The sequence below is a fragment of the Salvia splendens genome, chromosome 18, assembly GCF_004379255.2.
Source record: "Salvia splendens isolate huo1 chromosome 18, SspV2, whole genome shotgun sequence".
NCBI lineage: Eukaryota > Viridiplantae > Streptophyta > Magnoliopsida > Lamiales > Lamiaceae > Salvia > Salvia splendens.
In genome coordinates, this window is record NC_056049.1 from 21,653,404 (window position 1) to 21,667,422 (window position 14,019).

General features: G+C 36.3%; 1 protein-coding gene and 1 pseudogene across 1 annotated transcript; one reads left to right on the top strand and one right to left on the bottom strand.

Moving 5' to 3' along the window:
* The first annotated feature begins 3,741 nt into the window (after window positions 1–3,741).
* On the top strand, window positions 3,742–5,238 carry LOC121775806. Its single transcript, XM_042172872.1, has one exon. It carries the CDS (start codon window positions 4,021–4,023, stop codon window positions 4,879–4,881), a length of 861 nt encoding a protein of 286 aa, XP_042028806.1. The 5' UTR covers window positions 3,742–4,020; the 3' UTR covers window positions 4,882–5,238.
* A 6,430-nt stretch (window positions 5,239–11,668) lies between these two features.
* Window positions 11,669–13,721, bottom strand: LOC121775953 (annotated as a pseudogene).
* Between the last annotated feature and the right edge of the window lie 298 nt (window positions 13,722–14,019).

Here is a 14,019-nt window from a genome sequence, read left to right on the forward strand (position 1 = left end):
ACATATATAATGTCAATTATAAGCTGTTGACGTTTGATGTGCAGGGCTATTGACATTTGATGTGCAGACTACATATCGTAGTTGACATAATGTCTTAGTAGTTGACATCGCGCGAAAATTTAAAAAAAAATTAAAAAAAATTAAAAAAAATTAAAAAAAATTAAAAAATTAAAAAGTTAAATTTTTTTTAGTTGTTGACATTTTAATACGAGTTGTTGACATTTGATATTTTGGCTATTGAAATGAAATGACGATAATACCCCTTAGTTGACATAATCTACTTGCAGTTGACATTTCAAAATGAGTGGCTGAAAATGCATCTCAATTCTCAATTAAGCTAAAAAATCTCAACCTAACAAGACCCTATATATATATAGGGTTGTGATCAATTGAGATTTTTTAGCCTAATTGAGAATTGAGATGCATTATTAGCCACTCATTTTTATTAAATGAGTGGTCCAGAATTTACCACATGGAAAATATTTTTACATTAATTAATTGTGAAAGGGCAGAATGGTAATTTCATCATACATTTTATTTAATAAATATTTTTTTATTTTTTTAAAAAAAATTAATTTTTTTTTTCGATTTTTTATTTTTTTATTATTTTTATTTTTTTGTCAACTACATATACAATTCATGTCAACTACACACATATAATGTCAACTACATATACAATTCATGTCAACTGCACATATATAATGTCAACTACATATATGATTCATATCACCTATACACATATAATGTCAACTATAAGCTGTTGACATTTGATGTGCAGGCTATTGATATTTGATGTGCAGGGCTATTGACATTTGATGTGCAGGCTACACATCGTAGTTGACATCGCGTGAAAATTAAAAAAATTAAAAAAAATTTAAAATTTTTTTAAAAAAAAATTTAAAAAAATAAAAAAATAATTTTTTTTTAGTTGTTGACATTTTAATACGAGTTGTTGACATTTGATATTTTGGCTATTGAAATGAAATGACGATAATACCCTTAGTTGATATAATCTACTTGTAGTTGACATTTCAAAATGAGTGGCTGAAAATGCATCTCAATTCTCAATTAAGCTAAAAAATCTCAACTTAACAAGACCCTATATATATATATATATATATATAAATATATATATATATATATATATATATATATGAATTATCATCTAACGATCACAAATTTGAAATGTCAAGATCCTTTGACGGAGCTCGGAATTCAGACCTGGCAAATTGCCGTAGCATTAAAGGACTTTGAACATTTCACCTTCTCCATTTTTTGCTATAATCTTATAGTCAATATTGATTATTGCACATACTTATATCCATATTACTTCTAGACTTATATTATTATATTATCATGTGAAAATTTTACTTTTCGCTTTCTAAGGTGCCCTTGATGTGAAGAAACATGATTGTCACGCTCAATTGTGTGGTTAAACTTAAGTTCAAAGTCTATGGATAATGTTAAAATTAAGGGTTGAGTGTCGATAATTTCACAAATTTTAACTGAAATTTGATTTAAAATATCTTGATAATAATTTGACATTTGTATTTGTAGCAAAATACTAGGTATGCTTAAAAATGACTAATGAATGAAGACTAAAGAGGTATCGGTAGAATATCGATTATAAACGTCATTAGACTTTAGTAGACCTTGTCTTCATGATGTACCAATAGCTTAAATTTGGGTTACATGTGAGATCAGACTAAGTACTTTTCTCGTTCTTTTTTCTCCATTATTATTTTGAATATATCTAGTGAAGGGGTTGGCAGCGGAAGCGTACATAAATCATGCTCATAACTTGAATTAAATCATGCTTTAGCGTAATTGAAACCTAAAACATGCTTTCTATGAATTAACCATTTTACCTTCAGGATTCTCCAAATAATCGAAGATAGCTAGCGCCTTCTCCACGTGAAGATCTTGAGTACTAAACCACGGATCTTCTGACTGGTTCCCGAATTGTACGCTGATATCAGTGTGGGCTGATCTCACCAGAATACTAGGACTTAAATAAAGAAGACAGAAATTCTATCTCACAGAGGAGAGCTGAAGGAGAAATTTCCATCCCCTATAGGTATTAGGAGAGGGACGAAATTTTGTGCAATAATTAATTGTATTTTCTGTCTCCTTTATTCTCTTATTTATATTAAGTCACATATTGGGCCTAGTCAGAGATCTATGGAAGGTTTTGGATATGACCTTCCCCAATTAGCTTTTTACTAATTAAATTGAACACACAATTTAATATAAGCTTATATTTGAATATTACGAGCAGCGACTACAGAACTAATATTGCACTGCCCATCCAAATCCGCAATTATAAGTAATCCGGGTTTCCATTTGTTTGTCGTTCTTTCGCGCGCTTAAGATAGAAACGTCAATTAATTAATTAGTGTCTGCTATGAACTTAATTAATTAACATCTTATTAATTCCAAGAGTGGACTTAGCAAGAAACGCTTATTTATTATTAATAGAGTAATCAAACTCCAACTAGCTAGGTTCCGAATAATAAAGCCTTGTTTCGAGTTCCTCTTGAGGACGTTATCAAGCGAGACTCATCTCGCGCACGACCAATATAATAGCAATCCTAACACCGCTAGATATTAATCACCACTACCCAATATACCAGGATTATTGGGTTGCGAAAAAATCCGCACCATTTGGTAAGTCAAAATAGTGCATAATCAATACCGTATGCTCAATGTTAACGTACATTGATTAAGAAATAAATAATTTATCAAGACCCGGTATTTCAGTAGATAGCATAAAGACTTGTCTCGCTGTTAGATCAAATTCAATGCTCTACCACACCAATGTCATCTTATTCCAATTAGGCTTAGAAATATGCGGATTGACATTACAACCTTTCACGATAGATAGTCTAGGCCTATCTGAGTTGTGAAATTCTTATTTTTCTTTATTCAGAACTGATCGTGTTACCTTAAAGTGGACGACGCCCACAACCGGTCTACTAAAACAAAGACTTAGACTTTCTTAAGTTACTTATACATTTAAATATGCAATAAACATCCATTAAATATAAAATATAATAACATTATGACAAAAATAATATGTTTAATTAATTAAAAAATAAAATAAAGAGTTTACAGTATTCAATCACTAAAAAGTGATTTATAGTATATAAACTCTAACATCTCGTCGACCATAACTTGTCAATTTATTTGGCCAAATATTTCAAGTATTCTTTATCTCTATCCATTTTAAAGGGAATCAAATAGGAGTATAACAACAGTCAGCTGTTTCCAGGCAATTAATTCATCACAGACAAGGAGGATTGAGATCCCCTGCTGTGTAAAATGCCACAGCAGGAGGGTGCTGTGGTGATCCACACCACAAATTCAATTCCCATACTTGTATTATTATTTTTCATTCCCAACATGAATGGTGTGGATCACCACAGCACCCCTGCTGTGCCCAGACAAGGAACTCTTTTCATCATTGTTCAACGCATAGCATGCGATTGAGCCGCTCACTTACTATAACGTTAAATTTTCTAGTAATTTGACTCGGTAAATTTGCCACGATTGTGAATTGTAACGATTTGAAAAATATTAAATTTATTTTCTAAGAAATGAAATTACAGATTTTGATTCCTATATATTGGATTAATCCACGTAGACATCCTTAATAGGAGTATTTTGTTTGTGAATTAAATAATCGATAAAATCTCCGAACACTATTTGACAACCCAACCCCACTAGTGCAAGTACTTTTTACTGACTCTCTCTCTCTCTTAAAGACAAACCCAGTTTGTTCTTAATTCTGTATCTCTTCTCTTTCTCTCTCTAAAAAGACACAAATTGAATTGCAGAAGAAGAGGAAGAAGACAAATCCTCACTCTGCTTATCAAAGATCCTCCGAATTTACACACAGACGCATGATTTACCCAATAGAAAAATGCGACGACTCTAATTTCCTCCAAATTTATCTCCATTAGACCTCTAGATATAGCTACATATATATCTGTTTTGTTTGTAGCTGTAAATACACACAAAATGAGGTGCAAAAAGCACGCCGCCGATCTCAGCAGCGGCGTCGGCGTCTGCGCCTCCTGCCTCCGCGACCGCCTCTTCGCGATAATGGAGGCGCAGGCGCTGAAACAATCGCAGCAGCAGCAGCAAAATCCACCGCCTCTCTCTTTCCCGCGATCCGTCTCCCCTTACATCTCCCGCCGGCCAATCCACGGCCACGAGCGGAGCCTCTACACCACGCCGCAGCGTGCCCCCGCCGCGGCGGATGACATCAGCCACGGGAAAGGCCACCGCGGCGGCAGATTTTCGTCTCTGTTTTCAGGTCTGTTCAGATCGAAATCTGACAAACACGATTTCAATTCGAGCTCGGATCAAGGGGCTTCCGGTCAATCCTGCTCCGCCTCACCGTTTCGGTTCTCCAGCATGATCCCCGGGCGGCGGAGGAAGCAGATTCGGTCGTTCTCGGTGGACGAGAGCTCGATCGGAGCGCAACAGAGATCGTGCCGGAATCGCGACCGCGGAATGTCGCCGGCGAGATGCTCCGACGAGGAGGAGGACGAGCATTGCCACGGAGGATCGAGCGGCTACTCGTCGGAGTCGTCGCAGGGGTGGAGGCAGACGCCGCGGAGGACTCCGGCGCGTGCGCGGCGGAGGGGAGGCGGCGGCGGCCAGAATCGGAACCTCTCAGGATTGGCGTTCTGCTTGAGTCCTCTGGTCCGAGCCAGCCCGAGCCGGCAGTGGAATCAGAAGGGGATTCCGCCGGAGGCTGTCCTCCCCGGCGAAACGAGGGTTCCGGCGAAGCCTCATCTCTCCGCAGCGGCGTCGTTTTGTAAGAACCGGTCGCGGAAGCTCGCCGATTTCGGGAGGTACAATTCAAGGCACTGAGTTCATTCGCCGTTGACTTTGACTTTGCCGATTACGACGCTATGCTTTTACGGTTTTGCCCCGCAACTCGTGTTGTGACCGTTTTGTTTTGGTATGTGTAATTGGAAAAAGTCAGTGTTGAATTGGGGAAAATAAAGGGGGGGAAAGGAATATAGTGATATTTTGGGGATGATTTATTTATTTTCGTAATATATAAAATTACGGAAATGCCCTCGGAGGGGCTAAGTGGTTTTAGTTAGGTGATCTTAATAGAGTTGAATTTTGAGTGTGATTATTGACAGGGTTGACAAACTATTTGTTTGGATTAAAAGTGAAATATGTGGCACCGTTTTAAAGAGTGGTATGTATGCTTCTAAATTTTAGTGCTTTATGGTTTGGTCACTAAACTACAAAAATATACTAGTGGAGAGGAATTTTTAATTGAATAGGACGGAAATATCAAGTTGCAATTGAACTTTTACTTGAATAAGAAATAACGCAATTAATGGATTAAAAACAAAATAGACACTTTTTTTAGAAATTTTTGTCAACACATCTGGTGACACATTGCTGACCAATTAATTGAATTATAGATAGAAATACTGTCTGTCGTATTATTAGTTTTTAGTGCGTGATCGAATTCTAAAAATATAAATTCACCACTATCAATATTTTTACTGTATGTATGTCATTATTATGCAAGAATAATTGTTGTTACCAAATACGATTACAAGACTGGCGTTGTAGTGAATTCTTGTTGATAGTTGCTAATTCAAGATTCTAGTAAAGGATTTGTTTGGAAACAATCGCAAATGACTCTATTAATTAAACAACATACATAATTGAGTTTGAGTGTGCTATAGTACTAACCGAACTATGTCAAGTCCATTCTCAAGAAAAAGTACACTTCACCAATTCATAATGAAAAAAAGGAGAGAGACACCAAGATTTAGGTGTGTTAAATTTGGTGTGGAAGTGAGGTGAGGAGTTGTTGTATTGAATTCTTCATCTTGACTGTACATTGCTGCTTTGCTGCCTTACTCTTCACTGAACTACTAACATAAATATATCACTTTAATATTACTTTCTATTACATTGGAGGCTTTAAAAATGAGATACATAAATGATTTTGTTGCATTTTTAAACTATGTAATGATAATTTGGGTCGAAACTATAATTTTTTTGGATTTGTTTTGGCAGAAATATGTTGATATTATACTCTATTAGTTATTCATCAATTTAGACTGCAAAATGTAAAAATTAAAGTTCCCTTCAAAGCCTTTTGACTTATTAGTTCATACCATGCGAGGATGTCATATCAAATTACCATCTCATAAAGATTTATTATGAACTTCTTAATCATCTCTAACTATATTTTGGAATAAAGATGAAAGGAAATATTATACAACTGCCATTAGATATATTTGAACCCAAAACTATATGACAATATAACCTTTTATTATAAATTGGTGAGCACAACACAGGTCATGTAGATTAATACCTCTCATCTAAACAATTTATATACCAATTGTGTGTTTGTGTGTGTGTGTGTGTGTGAGAGAGAGAGAGAGAGAGAGAGAGAGAGAGAGAGAGATTCTTCATTCAAATTCATTACAAAATGTGTCACCTAATCTTAAAATATCTCACCTTAATCCAAAAAATCAGTCACATTTTCTTCTTTCCCTGCTATAATTAAATAAAATCTATCCAATTACGTGGGCTGACAGTGACTCAATTAAAATTAATTAAAAGTTAATTGGAATTATATTAATAAATGACGTACTTTTATTCCTATAATTAAGACCAATTTAGATAAAGCGTTCACAGTTTGATAGCTACATATGTCGTAATTAATTGAACTTTCAATTTTCAAATGTCGTTAATTCATTATATGAAAGCAAAAGCCAACGAATAACATTCGAAGATCAGTTTAATTAATATTTGACGATGCATAAAGCATTTTACTTTATACTCCTTATGAATTTGAAAAATACTACTGAATAATCGTATAAATATCACTATTGTCAATTTACAGAAAATATTTAACTAATTTGCACAACGTAAATATATAGAATTATGGAAGTCCACTACTTCAAAATAATCTTGAACGTTTTTCTTATAAGAAAACATATAAACAATACTTTTAATTGTTTTATACTATTGAATAGTCTGCAGTGCAAATGATTAATTTTTAATGGAAATATTAAAAAGACAAAAAAAATTCTGTTAAAATTACAGTACTATGATTTTCAGATCTCAAGTCTTGTCATTGGCCCCAAAGAAGGTTTTTATTTTCTTCTTCTTTTTGGCCTTATCGTCAATTTTTTATTGCGATTGACTAATTCTAATTTACATTTAAAATTGATCGACATTCTTGGATTGTTTCTCAGATCACTTAAATTGGAAAGCGAAGTGAACTTCTTTTATAATTAATTACCAGTAAAGTCAAAAGATAGATAAATAAACACGGTAGTAGTATCAAATAAACTTGCTAGAAAATATTAATTACATCTGACGAATTCAAAACCAGACTCCAGATCTTAAAAAAATTGATAATACTATATTATTAGATTAGTTAAACTAAACAGAATAAATCCAATACGATATTTAATAGTATAATATTTATACAATCTACTTAGACGGCTACTCCAATTGCAATTCCGTTGGACTCGCATTTTATATTAGTAATAAATAAATATAATTAAGATAATGTTTCATTAAATAGTGGTACTAAAATACTACTAACTTTCCATTTTCAAATAGTGGTACTAAAATACTACTAACTTCCGTTGGACTCGCATTTTATATTAGTAAATTTTATGTTAGTAATAAAATAAATATAATTAAGATGATGTTTCATTAAATAGTGGTACTAAAATACTACTAACTTTCCATTTTCAAATCCAACTCGGTTATCGTTTTGATTTCTGTTGCCATTGAATGCTTTCTATTTTCTAAGCAATTCGATTTTAGTTATATATTTTTTGTGTTAGAAAAACATTATTAAAATGCATAAAATAGGACTTTGTAAGTGTTTAATTATATTAGAAAAATGCACGAAACTCATAACTATATTAAATAGCTGAGCTGCAAGAAATTAACTTCTCTTTCAAAATATGCATTTCCCCAAAGATACAATTTTCATATTTTTGTGATTTCTAAACAACTACTCCTATTTGACTGCATAAGATTAGAATATTGTGACAAACATAGTTTCTTACACGTTAATATATCATTTAAATAAATCACTGATAATTAATTTTTTTATATATAAAAATGTTTCTTAAGATGAGTGGGTTCCCTAAAATTCCACTATGTAAATTAAATAGTGAGTAGCTTTTATTGTTTCTTGTGTGAACATAAGTAAGTGCACTTGGCATCAAGGGATTCACACATAGAAGATTTGACAATGCTTTAACCCAAATTAATTGGATGTTCAACAATTAATCATGAGTTTCATAGTGATGCTATTTGTGGTCTGTATTGAGTCTATCTACTATCATTAACAAATTATTTTGTCTTATCAATTGATGGCTAACTTAGAGCATCCACAACCGTGCTCTTGCCAGCGGCACAGTTGTGGGCCCGGGCGGTACTATTCATGCCTGCTCTCTGGCAAGAGCACAACACCCACAACTGTGCTCTTCCGCAAGGACGAGCACAATTAATATAAAATTCAATTACACAACAACATTTTCATAATACTAAAATTCATTAAAAAAACCACAATAAAAATTACAAATTACAAATAAAATAAAAAGACATAATTAAAATCCTAAAAATTAAAAATTACATAATTAAAATACTAAAAATTAAAAATTACATAATTAAACTCCTAAAAATTAAAAATTACATAATTATTGGCTAATATAACCCGAGGAAGACTACGCATCCGGCGGCACCAACCCCAATTGTTTTTGGAGACCCAATATCATGGACTCGTGCGTTTGAAGTTGCGTGGGGGTCATAGTTGACCTATCGGCCATATTGAGTTGGGCCAAAAGGGCCCACAACGAGTTGTTCGGGGGTGGAGGTGGAACATAGGGTGCGGGTTCGGGAGCAGGGGCAGATGGAGTCGCGGCGCGACGTCGTTCGGCCGCCGCCTTCTTCCTACCTTGCAGTCGGCGTCGGGAACCGCTTGGTCCGGCATCGGGGCTACCCAAGTTAGCTCCGGCGAGTTGGCTAGCCACTTCTTCCGAGCCGGAGTCGGATAGTGCTACCGACCGTGAGCGTTTGGAGGAGCCGCTAGAGGAGGATGTTATGCCTCCCTTATACTTCGGGTGCGTCCGCGTCTCCTGCCAAACGTTAAGATATTTGAACGACTTACCGTTCATGGATTGGTAGGTGCTCAGCGAGGCGGTGATGATGTCGACCTCGCTTTGGCCGCTCCCGGCATTCCGGGACTCCTGGATGAAATAGCCGTTGAACTTGCCAATTTCTTCGTTGGCTCGGCCGATGCAGTTGCGCACCATACTCTCGTTGCGCTCGATCGTTCCCGGCGGCCGGTGTGCATTGTACCGGCTAGAGACGCGCCACCAAAAGTGATCGCCGGATTGGTTCGTTCCAACCACCGCATCTTCGGAGATTTCCAAGTACGCCTTGAACAATCTTTCCATCTCCACCGGTGAGTACGGTGTGCGGACACCGGCGCGAGATGGAGGATTCGGCATTTGGGAAGGGGCGCGAGGCCTAGGCTCCGGTGTCCACCCGTAGCGCCCATCGGAGGCACCTTGATCGTCGATTGGGTATGGCCGGTAGCCACTCGGAACGCCCGAATCTTGGGTGAGAGGAGGGGCCGAATATTCCGTTTCCGGACTAGGAAACGGTTGCGAACGGAACCATTCGGGGTTCCAACCGTGAGAGCCGCTTGGGTTGTCGTCGTTACCGGACATAGTGGTGTTGTAGGGTGTGAGAGGAAGATGAAAATGGATATGAGAGATTGAAGATGAGAATGGAGATGAGAGAATGATGATGAGAATTGTGTAGTGAAAGTGTGAATTTTTGGGAGTGAAATTGGGGGTATTTATAGATGAAAGTGTGTATTTTTGGGGTAAAAAAAATAAAAAAAAAATTAAAAAGTGGGGAAAAACGGTTATAAACGGATATAATTTTTTGGGGAAGTGAAATTTTTTTTTTTTTTATCGGTTTTTTTTAATAAAAAACCGATTTTTTAAAAAAATAATAAAAAATTGTTTGAAACCAACGGCTATGCCGTTGGCGAATGGGAGAGTGACACGTGTGCGTCCGCTGGCACGGACGTGCTCGATACATCGAGCAGCGCCGTGCCAGCGGCGCGGTTGCAGCGGCGGCGGTTCTTCGCCTTGCCGCTGGCACGGACGGCGATGGCGCCAACCGCCACCGCTGCGGATGCTCTTATGCTCATGGGTAATGGCTGTCATTTGAAAGTGTCTAATGTGAGGATCCACATTTTCTTCTCATTATTTTTATTATATATTTTAATCATAATAGCACGTTAGTGCGTATTGCTTTTATTCCTATAAATAGAGAGATAACATAATTATACATAAATCATCACTATAGCTTGTCTAATTATAAGTAAAAACAAAATGTGTAGCAATTTTTTTTAAAACACAGTATAAGGTGATATATAAATGAAACTCATAGTTATAACGGTAGTAGAGTAGTTCATTTAAAACACCACATTCCTTGCCGTTGACCAAAATGGTAATGTTCTACGAGAGATTGTTAAATATCTAAACAAAAATTTATGTACATTTAAGTATAATTATTATTTAAATCATAATTTTTGGTTGCCTCTTGGTCGCTTCCATAATTTTTAAAATTAGAATATAAAATTATAATTTTTTTTCAATTATCTAAAAATTTTCTGAATCGAAATTAATGTGCAAAGACTTAAATATGATGTTTCCACAAAACCATATAATTTTAGATAAATCGGCACTATTTTAATCAATTATGATTACCACAAGATCAAAATTTATAAAATTATAAAATTGAAAAAATTACAATTTTATATTTCTTTCACAAAATATAAAATTGACCAGAATTAAACAAAAAAAATAATTTAAATAACGATTTTCATTTCAAAATATAAAATAAAAGTACTACAACTATAGTAGTATTAAGTAAAATTGGTTTCCATGGGATATGGACAAAAGTAATCATTCACAATGAAAACAAAGTTTCAGTTTAAATTCATCAAATTTCACTTTTCAACCAAAGAAACGAAAACATGATTAGAAATCAAACGTAGTGTGCTCCTAAAGGAATAGAAAAAATATATACTATTTTCCTTGTTTAAAATAATGATATCATGCTTCGGATTTAGCTTGCCGGTTTTTAAATTTCAAACGGATTAGTGGAAATTTAACTCTTCAAATCTTCATTGTCATTTTCATTATTCATTGTACTCGATCCACTTGTTAATTGGATGATGTAATTCAATGATATATTTATTTTATTTGCATGAAAAAAAAAAAGAATTAAAAATTCATTACCATCTTGAAAATGGATTCTTCGGTTATTGGTGTCATTTACACATTTTTTTTAAAACACATGTAGTATAAAGCATATATACCAATTTACATCATTCTCATCACTCACTCCCTCTACACTAACTTTAATTACCAAATTATAGAGTGGAATTTGGTGTGTTTATTCAATTTGGGATGTTTAGGTTGTTGGGGTCATTGATGTCGAAACTAATTTATTGCGAATGCAGTTGGAAAAATAGAAGTTTGTCTCAATCACAAATGAATTGGCGGAAACAAAGCTAAATTAGTCAAATAAAGAGGTAATGAAATTGACAAATTGTGACACCCAAATATTGAGTTTCTGAGAAATTAAGATTTAATAAATCAAACTAGGTGGCCATGTGCTACATCTCTAATCAAAATTATTTTTGTCAAGTTAAATAAAAAAAAAATTGAAACTAAGGCTTAGCACAACACTGCACACTAGCTATTTTACACTTGCATAAGAGACTTTGGAAAAATTCACCATAGACTAATAATAAACCAATATGCTAACTTCAATTACTGCACAAATTCATCACACTCTTCACTCTGTTGTTTCTTCCTCGCCTCAAGATCATCCAGATAGTTCTGACGGATGTAAAGAGCAAACCCCAAAAATGCCAGCAACATCGCGACTATCTTTGGCCCGTTCATCTTGTCGTGGAAGACAACCAGAGAAGCAATCGGCGTGACTGTTGTAGAGAGGGTGCTGATAGCATTCGAGAAGAGAGACGACACCACAAATATCAGTCCCACCACACCAACAGAAGAGATCTGCCACGCCACGGCTGTCCACACCAGCGTCATGATGTAACAAGCCTCTCCGCTCCCAATGCCTTCCATTTCTCCCCTTATAGTCCCCCATTCTCCACTCGCGAAGAGGCCCACAACGGTGACACAAGTTGCCACGATCGACGTGTAAACCTGCATATCCAGCACGGCCGAGAAAGTTTCCCTCTTCTGAACCTTCTCGAACGTCAGCTGCATGAGGGGGGACAGCACGAGGGAGTATAATGCTGAAGCTGCGAGCGTTGTGAGGACTCCAAGGATGTACTCTCCCCGGGAGGCACTCAAAGGTCATCATTGGTGGCGAGCAATAGAGCAGATAACGAAAGAAGTGCGACTGAAATCAGTATCCGAAGAGTGAACTTCTGCTGATTGATGAAGAAGGCGAAAAGGGCATTGAATGCTAACTGCGTGGCGCAGATGAGAGAGTAAGTGGAAGCAGAGAGGTAGAGCAGTCCAATGGAGTACAACATGTTGTCTCCAGCAATAATGGCGCCACCAACGATGTAGATTAAGGCCATCACGCGTGTAGGAGGCGGTGGCGCTGATAAGCTAGAAGACGACTTATCAGGGGAGCGGAGGAAAAGGTACGGGACGAGTTTGGACAAGAGAGGCCATCCATTCACTGTTTCCACCCTGATCATAGTAAAACCTTCCCAACAACACAGCAGCAGCTTGACCAACAATAACAAATACAATGTTCAATACCACGAAAATCCACCATTGAGATCGATTAAGCCTGTGAAGCGCTGGCGATAGCCACCATTTGCCAACATCGGAACTTGATTATCTGTCATAGATTAGCTCCATAAGTATAATGACACAATCTTCATCAAGCTAAAAGAAATTGAAACTGAAAAACTGATGTTTTTGGCATAAAGAAGTCACTAAATAATCACTAGTACTACTATGTAAATAGTCTCACAAGAAATAGATTGGGGATTTGGTCTAACTTATTATAAATCCACAACAAATAGAAGCCAAACCCAAGCAAACCAAAAAATTAAACCCACACTATCTATCAATGCTTTGCCACTTTTTAAAGGAGAAATAAATCAGAAAGGGGAACAATAATAAAAAGTTGTAGATTTATATTACTCCATAAAACAGAATTTCCTAACAACAAAATCAGTCCAACAACACAATGTAGATCCACAAGTGCCAGATATGGAATAAATTAGATACGACAAAATTAAATGGAATCGACACTGAAATTGTTGAATTGCAACTCATATACGCTAGAAAGGAAATCAATCAATCAATCAGAGGCGAAGCAAACTAAAAACTAGAACTTGGACAAAAACACGCATACAGTTAAGTAGGAAAGAAATAGACGAGAGAAGTAAGTAGCAAACCTAAGTGGAATTGAATGGTGGCTGTGTAGTGAGGGAAAAATCATGGATGCTTGAGAAAAAAGTGGAATTGAATGGATCCAAACATTGTGTTACTTTATTCGCGCTAATTATGCTGAATCGATATGAACCAAACATTGTGTTACTTTAATTGCCTGATTGCAAGAGAGAAGAATAGAAAAATGTGATTGCTTGATGGGGATTGACCAGTAACATGAAGGGTAGTTGTCTGCTATAAAAACAGAAAACAATAACGCTTCATATTAAAAAAAATAAAAATAAATATCTTTGAAGACACACAGTCGGTGGAATCAAGATGAGATGAAAATTCACTAATCCATATTCCCTTTTTCGATTAGACCATCCACAACGGGACTCGCCGGCGTCTCGCGTCTCGTCTCAGCGAGACGAGACCCCGGCGAGACGCGTTGCAGCCTCCATCTCGTCCCGTCTCGTCGCGCGTCTCGTCGCGCGACTCGTCTCGCCGAGCCAGGAGACGAGCTGGCTCGCCACGCGCCTCGGCG